This window comes from Labrus bergylta, chromosome 10 (assembly GCF_963930695.1).
Source record: "Labrus bergylta chromosome 10, fLabBer1.1, whole genome shotgun sequence".
Taxonomy (NCBI): domain Eukaryota; kingdom Metazoa; phylum Chordata; class Actinopteri; order Labriformes; family Labridae; genus Labrus; species Labrus bergylta.
The window spans coordinates 20,471,205-20,486,947 of record NC_089204.1 but is presented as its reverse complement, the minus strand read 5'-3'; the positions used below and the strand labels follow the sequence as shown (position 1 = coordinate 20,486,947).

At 41.6% G+C, this 15,743-nt stretch overlaps 1 protein-coding gene across 5 annotated transcripts in view; it reads left to right on the top strand.

Annotated features, from left to right (window-relative positions):
- The window catches only part of LOC109987906 (C-terminal-binding protein 2), a 68,062-nt gene that overhangs the window by 29,193 nt on the left and 23,126 nt on the right, over positions 1-15,743 (top strand). For 2 of the 5 annotated variants that reach the window (XM_020639181.3, XM_065959429.1), the window contains exon 1: positions 2,005-4,664. The exons of 1 other annotated variant lie outside the window; for it this stretch is intronic. In XM_020639181.3, the coding sequence (XP_020494837.1) occupies positions 2,354-4,664 (2,311 nt within the window). In that variant the 5' untranslated portion in view covers positions 2,005-2,353. Of the gene's footprint in view, positions 1-2,001; positions 4,665-15,743 lie in introns of those variants that run through there. 2 more of the 5 variants (XR_010667029.1, XR_010667030.1) reach the window with 2 other exon arrangements.

The following is a 15,743-nucleotide window of genomic DNA, read 5'->3' as shown; positions in this document are numbered from 1 at the left end:
ATACGCAGCTTTGATTTAATAATTCATCTTTTACGGTGAATTAGATCACTTCGAGTGCTCGCACTTGCCTCCTCTCCTTCCCATTTTAATTTCCGCTTTACATATAGCTGACTAAATGTTCCTCTGACCTCACTCAAAGCGAAAAAAGTTCTCAAGTCATCTCAAAATTGGTTTTTCGGAGCCACCGTCATCAGCTCTTCCCTGTCATCTTGTGAAAACAGCAGAGTACTATTCTCCCTCTCTGATCTCTTCTCACTCTAATTACACAACTGTGATTAAACAAGATAGTGCAGACAGCGTCATGCCCCCACAGTATCAACAGGCCCTCCGTTAGAAAACAGGAACTTTAATATGCTGATATTAACAAGAATTGCTTCATAGTCTAGTAAAATGCGTACTGCTGACCCCGACTGTGGTTAGCTCTGAGATTAGATTTTGGACACTTCCTCACTTTACAGCTGTTTCCATGCATTAATAATCAGGGATCCTCTGCAGAAGGGATCAGGTTTCAGAGTAACATGAAATGAGAACATGCAGTCAGCTACATAGTTAGGTTAACCCTTAGAGGCATATGTTGAACATTACCATGGTTAAACTAAATAACTAATTGTAAATTTACCGATTCATGGTTCCATGTTAATATAATAATGTAGAATTATATCAAACGTTTCTTTCCCCCATGATGGCCCCCTGACAGCTGAACAAGTTGAAGTTAATTGAGTCTTACAAAGTTGTTATTGGTTGTTTTATTATCTTAAATACAAGCAGACCTTCTTTTATCAAATGTGAAAGAAAGTAAGATGAGCTCTCGTTGTGTTGTGTTTTTCAACGAGCATGTTGTAAGGCAAAGGTTGTAGGTGATTTGGATTAACTGTCATCACAAAATGAACCCCTCCTCCCTTTCCACACACATACACAGATGCACAAACTCCCCACTCCCCCTGTGTTTTACTTTTCTTTGCAAAGGGGCAAATCCAGATTATGCCACTTGTCTAAGGGAAGGAGATCAGAGGAGCTTTAGAAAAGAGGGGGGGGTGCACCATTTTTTCTGAAAGCAAAATGCATAAAATGCTAACTTTGTGTCGCAACATACAGAGACAGATACAAACAACTGAGATTGAGTGATGCATTTTACATTGTTGTATTTTTTATTCTACAAGACAGACAGTAACATCAACATTTTGTGGATTATAGCTTGAAATGATTTTCATTGGGAGGGCAAATGGGACAAACTTGTAGGTGGATTGCATTTTGCAATCTCCATGCAACCCATGTCTTGTAATTTTCAATGTTCTCCAGTCAACATAGACACAGCCGGTTAGGTTGTAGTGATCTGTAATTGAGGAGAGCGGGGCGCATCAAGGGCATTTCAGTGAGTTGGGCAGCAGTTGTTTGGTGGCTCTGCTGCAGGCATGGGGCCTGGAGGATTAGTGTCCAATCAGTGTGGATTTGATGTTTACTGACAGCACATGGGACTTAGCAGAGAGAACTGTATTTCATTTGTATTCAATGAAGCTCTGTGCCTTGCCTTGCCTTGCCTGGCCTCCCCTCCCCACGCTGTGAATCTGGCAAACTAAAAATTGAAACCTGTTGACGACAATACATCACCAACAGCCTCAGGTAGGTGACTCTTCATGCGCATGCGAGGGTAAGGGGTTTGGGGTTTGGACTCTATTCGTAGGCATCATCATCAGCAACATAATCATCATCATCATCATCATCATCACCAGATCTGCTTGTATCTGGTTCACGTGACGTCATAGTGGGAAGTGGAATTAAACAGGCTTTATTTGGCTGTAATCCTTCATAGCAATCGGCAGAGCGAGTAAAACGTCCCGGAGAAGGAGAGAGATAAACCCTGTTGGATTAGTAAAAGCCCATCCCAACCTACAACCCAACCTATCCCCTCCCTTCGTTTTTGTCTTTTTTTTTTTTTTTCATTTAGTGGCAATCTCAAGCATGCTCCCTGTTACTATGTCTTTCATGGAGTAGCTGTGCTGCCTCTGCTGTGTCCACTGTTGGTTTAGTTTGGTGTGACGTGTTTGTGTGTGGTATCCTTTTTCCTCATGCACAACAAGCCAGCATGACCAGAGATTAATTATTCAAGGACCAAAGCCAAAGGAGGAGTCACCCGATAGTACGGACTTACAATATTACAACCTGATATCAGGTGAACAGTAGACCCTGCTTCATCTTCTTTTCTGCTTGTTCTCCTCCTCCCTCTCTCTGTTCCACAGCTACAATACACAAGGACTTAAGAGAACTTTTAAGAACAAAACTTCAAGCAGAGCGTTTTCTTTGTTTTGTGCTTTTTTTCTGTTAACACTTTCTTTGGCATATTCCTTTTTTGCCAATGCTTGTCCCCAACAAACAGTTGAGTCTTGGTCGCTCCCACAGTTGGGACACATTAGGGGGGAATGAGGGGCAGTGGGACAGGTCTGAGAGTGTCTACGAGCAGCAGGGGAGAGTAGCTGGCCGACGGAGCTCTCTGTCATACGGAGAGGGAGGAGGGTGGTACGAGCCTCCACCAGGAGTGCAGCACCCTGAACTGGATTTAAAACGTGACCCATATTCCTACCAAGATTCTCTTTACGCAGAGCGACACGATCCACGGGCATTGAGAAAGAGCTCTGTCCCTGATCTAAACCACTACGAACGTGCATCCATGGCTCACAGAGGATCCATTCCTCACCCGGACTACTATTCCCATGACCCAGCCATGACTCCCCGGACACCTGAGGGTTTTTACCGGCCAGAACAGCAGCCTCCGCCAACTCATCCTCATCCACTCAGTAGGTCAGGTTCTCGTTTTGGGATGACTCCTGGGACTCGTGCTGTTTGGGATCAAACTCAGGGAGGGAGAGCTGGACCACAACCCCCTTCATCACCTCTACCTGCTCCACCTCCGCCGACCGCTCATGAGTTGAATCGGGCTTATAGGGAACCTAGTGCTGTAACTGCTGCCAAAATGACACCAGATGGCCAACAGCGCATCCCCTCTCGAGACCCATCTCCTGCTCATTATGGTATGGAGCATGCGTCTCCTCGCTATGCCAGTGAGCCTCCACCTCTGACCAGTCAGTCTGTCTATACTGATGTGAACGGCCGCCCACTGGATCCACAACAACAGGCTGCTACCTGTCTAGTAGTAGATCCTGCCAGTCAAGGAATGATAATGAGGCAAGAGACAGCTTCACCATACACTGCCCAACATCAGCAGCAAATACAACAGCAACAACAATTACAACAGCAGCAACAATTACAACAGCAGCAGCAGATACAGCAACAGCAACTACAGCAACAACAAATACAACAGCAGCAACTTCAACAGCAACAATTGCAACAACAGCAGCTGCAACAACAGCAGCTGCAACAACAGCAGATACAGCAACAACAACTGCAACAACAGCAGCTACAGCAACAGCAGCTTCAACAAGATCAGTTGCAACAGCAACTTCAACTGCAACAGCAACCTCCACCTACCATACCAGTTGCTGACCCTAACCTGTCTATGGTAGCTCCTCTTCCCGCTCCACCTGCTCCAATGCAGACTATAGCAGTGGCTGCAGCTGCACCTATACCTGTGCAGGCAGCCCCAACTACAGTCCCTCCACCCCCAGTTACTCCACTTCCTGCTCCTCTTCCTGCTCTCCCTCCGACTGCCCCACAGACGCCATTGCCTGTGGACCCCAAGAGAACAGTTGATCCAGAATTCCTTGCCCTACTGCGAAATGAAGGCTTGTCTGAGAGCACCATCTCTTCTGTTATCCACCAAGGGTTTGACTCTACTAGCATGCTAGCTGTAATGGAGGAAAACGATGTTCGCACCGTTGCCCCAAACCTCGGACAAGCTCGTGTGCTATCTCGCTTGGTGCACAACTGCAAACGGCCTGTTGAAGCTACACCAGCACCCTCCCAACCTCAAACACCCATGCGAGGCCGCTCTAATAGCTTCAGCCATCGCTCAGATGTCTACCATCACCAGCAGCAACAACACCATCATACACACCCTTCACAGGCTTTGACAGTTGACCCACAACTGATGCCCCCGCAGACCCCTGGGGCCATGCACACCATCTCCCCAAGGATGGGAGAGGCAATGGGAAGAAGGCCTAGCAGTGCTCCTTCTCAGCACCTCCTGGAAGCCTCTGGTGGCTACCCAGGCCAACCGCCTCGCTCCCCAGGGCCATATGCTGGAGCCATTATGCCTATCCAACAAAGACCCATGTCTGCCTACTCTTCAGGGATGGCAATGCCTGGGATGCCCATGCAGGGGATGCAGATAATGCCACAGCAGATGACGGGGTCAATGCCTGCAATGCCAGGGTCTATGCACTCCATGCCAGGTATGCCCCAGCAGATGCCTGTGTCCATGCCATCTTTACCACAGCCACCACAGCAGGTACCAAAAGCATATTCTACCAACTACACAGTGCCCATGGACATGATGAAGAGGGACAGGAACTTACTGCCACTGTCACCCATGCACAGCCCTCACCCAAGTCCTCAGATGATACGTAAGGGTGGGGGACCTTCATCTGACAACGCCCTTGTCCCTATGGGACCACCTGGCACCAGCCAAGGTGCCCTGGTTGCTAACCAGAAGCTAAGTCGTCGCACGGGTCCACCTGTCATTGTGTCCACTATGGCATCTCCAGACACAAGTAAATCTTTTTTGTTATCTTTTCATGCCCATCATCTGCTTTTTGTCTTTTTTGATACATTCGCTCTTGCTTTTTCTTGGATAAATCATATGTTTTTAATAGATAAGGAAAAGGATTTGGGCCAGAGCATTTTTGGCAAACATTATGTAAGTCACCACTTCCCATTTCTTTAATTTTGATGACAAGCTCCTCAAAGCAGTTCTGCTGGGTTTTTTTTTTTAGAATCATTTCATCCTTTCACAAGTTGTCAAAGAGACATTTTTAGTCAATGAGATTGTAGTCATTTCTTTGAACTAAACATGTCTGTCTTTAATTGTGATGAATGATTGGTATTTGCATAGCATTTTTGTCAAGTAATTAGAGTTGTGTTATGTTGTGGTTGGTGCAGACATCAATAAATTGAGGCATATTCAAGGTATATTTAGCTTAAAGTGGTCACTTATTTATGATGCATGATACTTGACCTAGAGAAAGTCCAAGCATAATAATTATGTTATGAGTATTCAGTGAAACCATTTTACCTGGTCAGAGCTGTCATGCTGTTTGCTGGTCTGTGTTGGATCTTGTTACATCAACAATAGATAGATGATGTACTTGTTTTCCGCTTATCTAGGACAGTTGAATGAAATCCAAATGCTGCAGCAGATCTCTTTTTCAAATCTGTTTTTAGGATTATGATTAAACCGTGAAGGATAACTTTCCAAACCTGCCCTACTTTTGGATTCTGCATTCGATCCTTAAATTATACTTGCATTCCACTTTCCTGTCTGCTTATTTTTGAGAGCCAGATTTGTCAGAATTCCAAACACTTTGAAGTCTTTTATTATTTCAGTAATCAAAGTTGTTCTCTTGTCAGAATGACACATTACCCCATTAAAGACAACATTAAATGGCACTGAAGAGGTGCAATATGGATGATTTGGGAATAATAGCTGTCAGCACCCTTTTAAAGACATTTTGAAATGAAAACAACTGTGCACATTCTTCCTGTTTCTGTCTGCCAGTCGCAGTATTCATGTGCAGACAGTTCAAATGAAGACATCTTTGACCTTTGACATCTTTTGATTCATTGTGAGCAGTAATACCTGTGGACATGAGGTGTCCAGGCATAAATGTATGTTGCAATGGTGTGCATCTGTGTACAGTATGCATGATTGCATTATCTGAGGAGATTTTTCCCTATTAAGTTCTTATTGGTTGTTTGTTATGCCCCTTAGTAAATAATGTGCTGGACACTTCTTAAAGTCATAATCTGCCTTAACAACCCAGCATGCATTAAGTCCCTTAATTGTGATTGCAGCATTTGCTGTATGTAGCTTTTAAGCTGTGGTGTCATTGTAACTGCAGCTGTTTTTGATGAAGTCCTTTCTGCTCTGCCACACACCATCTCCCCGAAGCCCCCTAGCCCCTGTTGTTGTAAACATGGATGTCTTATTGCATTATGATAATAAGGGTGCATCAGAGTAGCCTGGAAAGGCTTCACAGCAACTCCTGCTGCACATCCTTCACGCAATAGTGCTGCAGTCCAGGTGGACCACTAACCTGCATCAAATAGCAATTGTCATTGCCTTGTTTTTTCTATAACAGATTTTCCCAGTAGGATTATACTTTCATTGGAACTGTTTTTTAAAGGACATGAATGTATTGTTTTAGTGACTGCAGAACATTTTAGTTTGCAAGCTGAATTTAATTGGATTGTGTCCTACACTTATGTTACAGCTCCTGTTTAAAATGAAATGCATTTAGTAAGTGGATGTTATACATTGTATTTAAAACCCTTTTTACAACCCTGACCTGACATAAGCATGTCTCAGACATTTTGGGAAAGAACAACAGATTTCTCCATCAAGACTCGTTCAACAGGACTTACTAACAGGCTAGCAGTCTCACTGGACAGATAAAATCGAATTACTGTGCTGATGGCCGATGTATGATTGTGTCATTTTCTGTGCAGGTTGTAATGAGAAGGGGGGTTAATCCATCAGATCCTCCATTTCCACTGCTGCACTAATCCACAGATATTCTCATTACATCCTCACCAGCTTCCTCTCTCTGTGAGTCTCTGAGTACTGCCAGTATAGGTTCAAATAGACTTTAAAGGTGGCAATGCAGACGGAAGCGAATTTTTAGAGATAGTTGCGTTGTCCTCTCTATGATTTTAAAGCCCAAGAAAGAAGACATTAAAATATCTCCATTGCTTGTCTGTCCAAAACACACTGCTGCTCTTCCAGACACATGCTTTGGAAAAGATTTACACATCACATTGTTGTAACACACACAGTCAGCAGAGAAGACCTTATTTGCATGGAGCTGACATTTGTTGCTTCGGTAATTTCATCTGTTAATGGACACAGGCGTAAAGCTGCTCTGAAAGCATATTCCTAAATTGTATGTTGCTAGGCAACATGGCTTTTGGTGATGGTAGGCAGATTTGCTTCTGGTTAAAGGGTCAGCCTGTTGTCAGAGTATGCTGCCTGCATATTTACATGCTAGCTCTTTTTTTTTTAACAAAATGTTTAGCAAATCTAATGAATCCGGAAGACAGAGTGATAAATTATTCACTCATTTTCATATGGGATTAATACAAATCTCGGGGCTTTTCTTGCTTAAGGAAAATATTCAAGGCCTTTTATAAACATAAAAATATGATTAAAATTCCACATTGGTGTTTTGTCAGATGAAAGAATGAAATTGTAAAAGCAACAAAAGCCCCTTTTCCATTACTTAAAATCCAATTTGTTTTGAGCTTATGCTACTTCCTCCAAGTCTGACAACCTCAAATAATTCATTTGTTACAGCAGTGAGTAAATTTAGATGGTAGTCCTTAGTCTATTTGATGCTTGCTGGAATACCCTTGAGCAAGACCCCGCCTATATGACTAACTAGGATTCACTCCCCATCCCCCACACCAGCATAATCACTCTAGATGTTACAGTTAGACCTCCACTATTCTACCTTCACCCTGCAGAGGCTGTTGGCTCCCTTTCGTGGACTCCGGCCAGGCGTTGAGATGCCAGCTCAGGTCAGTTTTTACCCTGCGTGACACACTAGCCGCAATTTCCTTCCTTGCTATAGGCCTAGCGTGATGATGGGGGAAGGTTATGGCATATTAGTTCTGGAGATGGCAGATTATGTATTAACGGGACCAGGTCAAAGCTACAGGCAGTTGTTACACTGAGTGAGGGATTACGGAAGGGAGAGAGAGAGAGAGAGAGAGAGAGGGGAAAGAGACATTCCTGCTCCTGATGGATGATGATTATTGCTTTCCTGGTGGGGGAGTGGAAACAGGGTGGATACAGCTGTCTGTCAACCTTGGACTGTCCATGGAGATGAGACAAGCAGTCAGTGTTGCATCGTAGACTGACGGTCAAACTTTGGCCTTAATCTGGGATGACAGTAAAAGGGTTGTTTGTTGTTATGCTGCTAGTCACTCTGTTCGACACTCACACAGTGAAACATATATCATTTCCTTCTGACTTCATAGGATGGCTAACCAGTGCCACAACCTAAAGTTGTACTGCCATTGGATTCAATTGTGATGTTTACAGAACAGCAAGGGGTAGACATGATTATCAAATGAAATGCGCCTTTGACTTTTAAAGCCTCTCCTTTTCCAATCTGTGAAATCCTGTGTTGTTCGCCTTCTTGAAGCAGAAGTTAATTTTGTGCATCGATAATAACCGCAGGCTCTCATTTGGAGGACTTCCAAAGACTTGGGGGGGGGGGGGGATCATTTTTTGTTGAATCATCTTTGCAAAAGATGAGCAACTGTGTTAGAAACAGACAAAGGCACCTGATTGCAAGATTAAAAAAAAACATTCAGTCACTGTGCTAAAATATTCAATTTAAGAGGCCTGGTAAAGCTTCCATCGCTTTAAATCAGCTCCAAACCTTGTACAGTTTTGGATGGATTGAACATCTTTTCTGTAGTATGGATGATTTTGTGAACAGGTAAGATAAGTAGCATGTATTTGATATTTGCTACAGCTCTGATTTAGCCTTATACAACCCTTTATTATTCCCACCTTTGGTGTACCGTTAAGCATAACTACTCTATAGCAATGTGCAATGGGCACATGGATATGGTCAGGTATTATTTGATGGTATTTAATTAATACACGCGCCATTCCTAATTTGCTAATCAGTCAGATGCTTCATAAAATGCCTTCTTGTTTGTGAGCATGTTGAGCTTGCAGTAGCCCCTGATCTATCTGTAGCATCAATCTGTCATTATCTAAAAAAGGTTTAATGAGGGGATATTTGTACAGCATTTATGTCATTCAGATTTTCTTGTCAAAGAAAATAATCCTCTTAGCCTGCATGTGTGGCGCTAATGTTATAATGAATTAGGATATGGACCCTTGCTAACAGCTGTGGTGCATGGTTAGGAAGCAGTAACACTTGAAGTAATTTGAGATACTATGGTATTCAGCCCATAGTATTAGATGTGTTGCGATGTTGTCATGCTATGGACCATTTTCTTCTTCTGTGCCATGACTATACTGACACGGTTAAGCATTGCAACTATAAGAAAAAAATACATGCATCATTGAATGATCAGATGTTTTAAAACACTGGAATGATTCTCTCTTCCCCAAAGTATCCAAGAGTCATCCAAGTTCCTGCGTTGAGTAGTACTAAGGATATAATGACAAAAAAACTTTAAACCAGCATATCCTAACACATCAAAGCGAGCTGAGTCTAGGAAAGTGTGTGTTTGTGTGTCTGTATGGCTGCAATTTTCTTTTGGCACATGTGGCGTCGGTTGGTTCCCATTTCAGAGATTCAGTATCAGACAGCGATTTCCTTTTTCTTCATGAGTGAAAAAAGTCCCTTATTTTCTCCTAATCGTTTTATTTTTCATTTTTCATTTTTTTGTAAATGTATCCCAGTTTCTCTGTTTCTCGTTGTAGAAACTTCTTTTTTGCTAGGAAATGATTTGGCTTTGACACTCTCGTCACTCAAGAGAGCAGAGTGTGTGTTTGGGGGGAGAAGAAGAAGTCGGAGGTAATGGGAGAAATATGCTTCAAAATGAACGTCATACTCCGCTCAGCACATTCATTCATGACCGCGGTTGTGGCTAACAGAGCCCGCCTGCAGGAAAATAAGGGAAGATGGGAGGGGATTGAACCCAACCAACCCGACTAAGAAATAGAGATAGCGCGGTGAGATCTTTTTGATTAGATAGACCGCCGTAGAAGCAGTAAGACAGTTTTAGATTTGAGAAGGCCAGACAGAAGATTACATAATGTTATAACATCTTTAAGCAAGTGAAGGAGCTGATTATAGCAGAAGGAATACTTGAGTCATTTTAATGCTGTCCATATGATATCTTTACTGCCCCATAGGGGAAATTTGATCTTCATTAAAGGGCAAAAACACAAACAGAACATACAAGGGAAACATGTGACTGTAATCTTAATGCTTTAAGAAAGCATTACAAAGCAGTGCAATAGATATCTGGTTGTTAAAAGTATCAAGCCATTTGGAAAAGTGCTGAAAAGGTTCTGTTCAATCTATGCTCATAAATTACACGTGTTACAAAGGGAAATTTACAAGTAGAGCTTTTTACCCTGTCAGACCTGTTTCCACTCAGCAGGGAGAGGAACAAGTTCCTCCAAGAGTGGGTGGTCAAAGCTGGCTGAGATCAACCATGCCTTCTGAAACACTGTTATAGATATCTGCTTATTAAATCATTTGCTATTGTTTTCCAGTTATTTTGCTGGCTATCTTAAAGGTACTGTTAGGAAACTGGTTATGCTCCTGTTTTATACTGATGCCTCTACGGCTGCCTTCACACTGCAAGGTTTAATACTTACTATGCCGCGTTAAGGCCTGCAGTGCTTCCACTGGAAAATGAAGCCCATGCAGAAGTGTAAAAAACTGCAGTACCCCAGGAGTCCACTTGAGGCTGGCTGCAAAAGCCCTGTAAATCACATACACACCCGTGTTAAAATGCCAGCAGACAGCAGAAATTAACATGTTTACAGCCTGGTTACAAGAAAGAATTCAGCCTGAATAGTTCATGTCTTTATCAACACATACTGTACGGGGGAGGATTTTTTTTTTTTTTACAACTATTTTTATATCTGTTTTGCTTTTATGAAAAATAAGAGTCGTGCAAAATTAGGGGCGTGTTTGTTTATTTGGATCCCCATTAGCTTCAGCATAGCGAAAAGCTTTTTTAGTGAGTAGCTTCTGGGTTTCTCGGGAATTGAACCCAGTAATTCCGCCTCAGCTCCACCTCTTTGCCTGTTACGAGGTTGACAAAAAGTTAGGTTCAGTTTGAATTATTAATAAAAAAACTACAAATTGCACTGTCGCATCCAATAAAATGCTCCGTTGATGGAAAGTATAGCAGACACTTTTTGGTTCTTGGAGCAACTTGAGGGTCGTGTAGCACTCAACTGTCACAATAGATAAGAACTTAAATAGAAAAGAATGCCTTTATTGTCATTTCACATTTGTACAACAAAACTTTCTGTGCTTCTAATGTAGTGGTTGTCACAACACTCAAGACAAATTGTCATGATCTTGCCAGCCATCAGTCTTACCATCCTTGATAATAGGGCTGCAGTGGATTGTTATTTATTTGTCAGATTGAATAGTTTATTGGACAGTGAGACATCCACCAGCAAAAAAAAAAAAATCATTATGTTTTTGTGAGTTTTGTTAAAATCTACAGATTCTTACATCTAATGAGCTTGAATAAGAAGATGTTTGACAGTTTTCTTTTTTTAAATTTTCTGTTTATCACCTTGTTGAATCATTTACATAATGTCAGATCCATGGTATTTAGTTAGTATTTGTTCCCAGCTAGTGTTACCCACTGTATCTCTTTTTTTTTTTTTTTGTCTAGCAGCTATTTAAGAAATGTCTTTAAATGAACTTTTCCTTGTTTAGTTTTTTTTTGGCTTGTCTGTGTGTTGGTGGATGTGTCGGCCACAGAGTACTGTTGTTAACATACAGTTCAGGTGCCATCAAATGGAAAAAACTGGACTTTGATGGGATGAGGTTATGAGCATTGAGGTCAAAAGCTCTTTGTGGTCAGCGTGCTGGATCCTTTCAGAGTGACTTGGCAGTGATTTACTGCTGGTGGTGAGAGCAGAGGTGAGGAATGGACACATATAAGAGGTCCCACAAGAAGTTACACGCTTAAATATTTAACGCTCAATTAAAGAAAAACAATTAAATGAGACGATGAAATACCCTGAATCTTTCTTTCCTCATGAATAGTCAGAGTACCTCTTCTCCTATCATTTAATTTTCTCTCTTCTCTCTCCCTTGTCCATTTTCCTTTTTGTTTCCTTCTTCCTCATCTTCTCTCTATGTTCTTTTTACATTTCCTTTATTTTCTCTCTTCCCCCCCTACTTTCTAGCCCTCATTCCTTTCATTTCTTTCATAATCGCTAGCTCGCTTTTCCTTTCTCTCCATTTTTCCCTTTTCCTTTATAGCCTTTTTTTGCTTTTTACCATTTTCTCAGTGCCTTTCTTTTCTTTTCTTTAAACTGATTTCCTTTTCTAGTTGTCTTTCTTCCTTCCCTTTCCTCTCCTCTCCTATGAACTCCTTTCCCATTTCTGTCCCCTTGTTTTGTTTCTTTTCTTTCCTTTTTTCTCCTTTCCTCTACCTTCATCCCCCTTTCTCTCAGTGCCAACCAGGGAGTTACCCTGAATTATTCATTTTGTGAAAATGAAATCTTCACGGGTGTGAAACCAGAGTGAAGGAGGCAGGACTGACCATGTTCCCTGAATGCAATATGTGTGCTTGTGTTAATTAATTGGTGTATGTGTGTGTTTTAATGTGTCGGCGACCAGGCGTTGCACAACTTGACACTTTTCCTGGCGGTATTTTAATAAAAGCGCTGCGGAGATATGTTTAGAGGTGCAGATGAATCTCATTTGCACCCGAGGAAAATATTATAAATTTCTCTGTGGGCATGTCAGGCGTGTTCAGGATCACACAAGGCTGTAAATGGGACTGTGTTTCACAGTGTGTTGGGTGTCACACTGGGAGAGTCATTTTTGTGTTGCTCTGTATGTGGTTCTACTTTTTTTTTTTTTTTTTTATAAATATTTGAAAAAACAACACCTTTTGTGAGGAGGCTAGAGTTAAGGTAGCCTTTTACTGTTTAAGACTATATCTTAATGTATATGTGGGTGGTGTGTGTGTATGTGTGTGTGTGTGTGTGTGTGTGTGCAAATTTGTCCATAGAATGAATGAACAGGTACGGACAGTTACAGTACAGTATGATAAGAAGGTCCCCACTTTGATAGTCAGACAACCTTCAAGCCTGATAGTCCTCCTGGAAAAAAACACATTTGAAATGATGTTAAAGTAACAGACCTTAAGACTTTTTGTTATACTTGTTCCTTAAATTGTCAGAAAGATGTTGATCTTCGGTCTGTGTAGTCTTTTGGTCCCCTTTTGGTAATAAGGGGAAAAAGTGTGTCTTATCAATCAGTCAATCTTTATTTGTATATTCAGGACAAATTTAGTCCCAAGCCACTGCCTTACTCATTGTTATATTATATATAAAGACCTAAAATTAATCCTTTATAAGCATGAAGCAACATTCATTTATCAAAGTTACAGTGGCTTAGTTGTCCTTGTGATTTGTTGGCAGTTTTATTTCTAATCAGTATCTGTCCCGCCACACTGTACAGAGAAGGTCCCTTCTTTTCAGTCTCTCTCTCAGTAAGTCTGTCCTTGGCAGCATCTTTAAACACATTTGAAGTAATACTGATAAAAAAATACTGATAAATGGTCTGTTAAGTAAATGTTCTATTATTTTAATTTTGTTAAATGACTTAAAAAAAGTGAGCCACATTTGTTCAGTTTAATATTACCTGTGTGTGTGTGTGTGTGTGTGTGTGTGTGTGTGTGTGTGTGTGTGTGTGTGTGTGTGTGTGTGTGTGTGTGTGTGTGTGTGTGTGTGTGTGTGTGTGTGTGTGTGTGCGTGAGCATGCGCATAATTTAGTTCACTGTTTCAGTCTTTATTGCCTGTTCACATGTTATTTGACTAAGCCTGCAAAATACATGAGGGGTGTAATAAGCAACGCCTTCCCCCTGGCAACCCCCGTCCACTCTCTCTCTCTCTCTCTCTCTCTCTCTCTCTCTCTCTCTCTCTCTCGCTCTCTCACACTCACACACATACACACACCCTCCTGCTCCAGCTTGCTCTCATTCCCTTCACATCTCTCTCTCTCTCTCTTTCTCTCTAATCAGGCCAGTTGGCTCAACTGACAGTGAAAGAAAAAGGTGGAGAAGGGAGAGGGATGGTGTTTGAGAGGTGTAGTGATGCACAGAAGGGCTCTGAATGGCAGAACGAGAATTTATGTGAAGAAATCTCCTCCCTAAAAAAAAACAAAAAACCCAAATCAACATCTGTTATCCACCTGCAGCTGTGCCATCTCTCTTTCTCTCACATTTGTTTCACTGCTCTTCTTCTTCCACTCACCCTGCTCCCAACAAGCTTGTTCGCACCTCAATCATTTGGCAGCAGCACGTCGGGAAGATCACAAGTGGGATGGTGATCACAGATGGGATGGTGAATATAAGAGGTCATATTGTGCTTTCTTTTTAATGATGGACTTTTTTTCACTCCAGGCCCTCGTGCAAGTGCTCCGGTTACGTGTTGTAACAAAACATCCTCAATGGCGCTCTTTAAACTCACTGTGCACTACTATGAACTACAGTAAATACAAACAGAAGACTACATCACACCGGGATATTTCTTTATTAGATCAAAAATCATTCTGGCCAGTCACAATTGGTCTGAGTAGAACACAACTTACTAGCTTACACATGTACTTATTCATTCATTTATTTATTAAGTAATAAGAAGGCTGCAACTTACAATGTTGTTTTATTGTTGATGATCCGATGGAACTTTAGAAAAAGTAATTTGTAGATCTTTTCACGGTTATTGATGAATTGTTTGGCTTCAACATTTGACAATCATTTATTTTTGTCCACAGCTTTTCTGTGATGCAAGACAAGGAACAAAATCAAATCTGCACACTTGATAAAGCATGACATTTTTTATTTTTTATTTTATTTTTTATTTACATTTTTTTCATTTTATGTTCTATGAAATTTAATGATATGATTAAACATTATTAAAATAGATGCAGGTGAATTATCTCAATCCACTAATCAATAAACATCCTGCTTATTTGACTTTTATAAAGTAAAAATACTGCACTGTTCCCATTCAGAATGCATTCTCCCCTATACAGTCTCAACCAATCAATGAGCACAGCACTCAGCAACATTTAGCAAAGTAACAGTGGCAAGAAAAAAACGTCCTTTTAAGAGGCAGAGATCGTGGGCTAAACCAGACTCATGATGAACAGCCATCTGCCAAAGCTGCGCCGGGTTTGAAAAATAGGATAGATGGGGGAGACGGGATAAGATGCAGGAAGAAGGATAGGGACAGACAGGGTGGGGGGCACAGCAAGAAGGCTGTCCCCACCAATGATCCCGAGGAACCTACGAGACATGAGAGGTCAGGAGCTCCCAGGAAAATATGTGGTTGGTAACTAAGATTTATAGATAGTGACATGCGGTAATATGCTGTGAATGCAGTAGCAGTGTTGTGTCTGGGTATGTTGACCTGACGGCCTGCGGGCAGACGACTTAACCTTCTTATGAAAATCCTTTTTAAGGGGTCTGTCAGAGTCAAAGAGGCTCAGTGTTGGGCTGCCCTCTCAAACTGGTGCAGTAGTACACAGGTTAATCTGCCGGAGCTCTCGGGATCCTTGGGTGGATTTTCCCAAGTGTCACCATAAATTCACATGGAGGAAATTAACATGTGTGTGTCAGTAAGTACAGACAGAATAACTACTCCAAGTGAATGTGAGAAGGAACACACTCTTTGTTTGTTATTGTCACTAGAAGCTGAGGAAAACAGATTTATTCAGGCAACTGCAAGATTTCTATCTTATTTTTTTTGGTTTCTGGTAAATGGACTTGTACTTATACAACACGTTTCTAGTCTTTTACCACTCAAAGCACATTTGCACTACTATTACAGTCATCCATTCACACGTCCATTTATACGCAGAGGGCAGAGGATG